General features: G+C 64.6%; 1 protein-coding gene across 1 annotated transcript in view; it reads left to right on the top strand.

The window, feature by feature from the left end:
- The first annotated feature begins 531 nt into the window (after positions 1–531).
- SLC43A3 (solute carrier family 43, member 3) overlaps positions 532–1713 on the top strand; it is an 18873-nt gene continuing 17691 nt past the window's right edge. Inside the window, exons 1-2 of the mRNA XM_010833625.1 lie at positions 532–605; positions 1261–1640. Coding sequence (XP_010831927.1) covers positions 1457–1640 — 184 coding nt within the window. The 5' untranslated portion in view covers positions 532–605; positions 1261–1456. The remainder of the gene's footprint in view (positions 606–1260; positions 1641–1713) is intronic.

Below are 1713 nucleotides of genomic sequence, written 5' to 3'. Positions count from 1 at the left end.
TGATCTGATCTGCACTTTCTAGTTCTTGTTTGCGGTTCTCTGACTCCGCTGGGATTTGCTGACGGTGCGAGGAGCATGAACTCAGGAGAAAGGATCGAGCTGGTGGGCAAATGGGAAGAAATGTAACCTGTGCCCGCCAACGTGGTCCAAATGGAGCCCAAGGAAGCGGTTGTGTGTGTGTGTGTGTGTGTGTGTGTCCGTCTGTCTGTCTGCGGGTAAGCCCTCTGTGTGCTCTGAGTTTGGGACTTTTTCCGTGGGGCGGGTGGGGGGGGGGGCTGCTGACCGTGTGCGCAACAGCATTAAAACTATGTCGGTCACGGCAGCTGGGAGGGAGAAAGAGGATCAGAAAGGAAAACAGACGCCGCCGGGGTCAGAAGAGGCCGGGAAGCGAAGGCCCCCGGGCGTGATCAAAGAGGCCGCGAGATTGCTAAAGCCCAGGCAGAAAGAACTGATGGAAAGCGCGGGGCCCGCGGCATCTCCGCCCGCCTCCCCGCCCCGGGCTTCCGGGCGCGCGCGGAGGGCTGGAGAGGGGCGGGGAGGGGCGGCGCGAATGCAAACCTGGAGGGCGCGCGGCGGCAAGCCTGGGGACCTCGGCGAGCTGGCCGGTAGGGCGCGGGGCCGGGGGCCGGGGCGCAGGGCTGGAGCCGGGGGCGCGGGGCCGGGCCGGGGGCGCGGGGCTGGTGGGGCGGCGCGCTCCGGGGCTGCGCAAACCACTGGGAACCCCTGTCCAGAGGGCGGCTGACCCTGTGCCGGGGGCCGGGGGCCGGGGGCCACGGGTCGCGGGCAGCGAGGTGGGGGCGGGGAGCGGGTCCCGGGTGCTTTTTCCGGCGGATGGTGATGGGAAGAGGGGCGCAGGGGGGGTGGGGTGGAGGTTTTGGGGGTCCCAGATTTGGATCGCGGGGGATCTTGAGCGGGGTAGGGGGCTTGGGGGGATGTTTTTTCCATTAGCCCTGCCGGCGGCGTGACTCATCAGCCCACGTGACCTAGGGAAGCTGACAAGATTCCCGGAGCTTCTGTCAGTGAACTGGGAAGACCCACTTAACCAAGTTATTGGCAGGCTCAGGGAGGACTCTTGTGGGGTCCCCCAGCCTCTGTGCCTGGCCCAGAACTGCTTCTTCCTTAGCGACCGCGGCTCTGAAACTGGGGCTCAGCTCCAGCTTCCCCAGCTGTTGCCAGCTGTGGGATGAAGGTTTGTAACTGTGTCTAGCAGTTGGGCTCTGTCCCACAAAGAACCCCTGGTCTGCCCTATCTTGCCCACAGCACCCCGTGGACCGAGCAGCCTCCGCCTGACTTCACAGGATCCAGAGAAGCCCTGTGGATTACTGTCGAGCAAGCCTGAAACAGCCAGAAACCAGAGAGCCAACCAGACCCTAGGAATATCTCCAAGGGCTCGGACGCCAGGCCTGGGTAGCCCGGAGGCCAGCAGTGGGATCGCGGCATCGGCTCCCCCGGCGGCATGCAGGGCCGCCGCCTGCCCTTCCGAGTGGCCACGCTGGTGACAGGGCTCCTAGAGTGCCTCGGCTTTGCGGGTGTCCTCTTTGGCTGGACGTCTCTGGTGTTTGTCTTCAAAAAGCAGCATTACTTTGAGGAGCTGTGTGAACTGGATGCTGGGTCGCTGGGCAATGCCACCGGGCTGGATGGTAAGGGAGCAGGACCGTCTCTGAATCTGGTTCCCAGGTGGTGGGAAGAAGGGCTAGACAGGACTCCGGGCCC

This window comes from Bison bison, unplaced genomic scaffold, assembly GCF_000754665.1.
Source record: "Bison bison bison isolate TAMUID 2011002044 unplaced genomic scaffold, Bison_UMD1.0 scf7180017863815, whole genome shotgun sequence".
NCBI lineage: Eukaryota > Metazoa > Chordata > Mammalia > Artiodactyla > Bovidae > Bison > Bison bison.
Note: the sequence above shows the minus strand (reverse complement) of the source record. Positions and strands in the feature narration are given on the sequence as shown.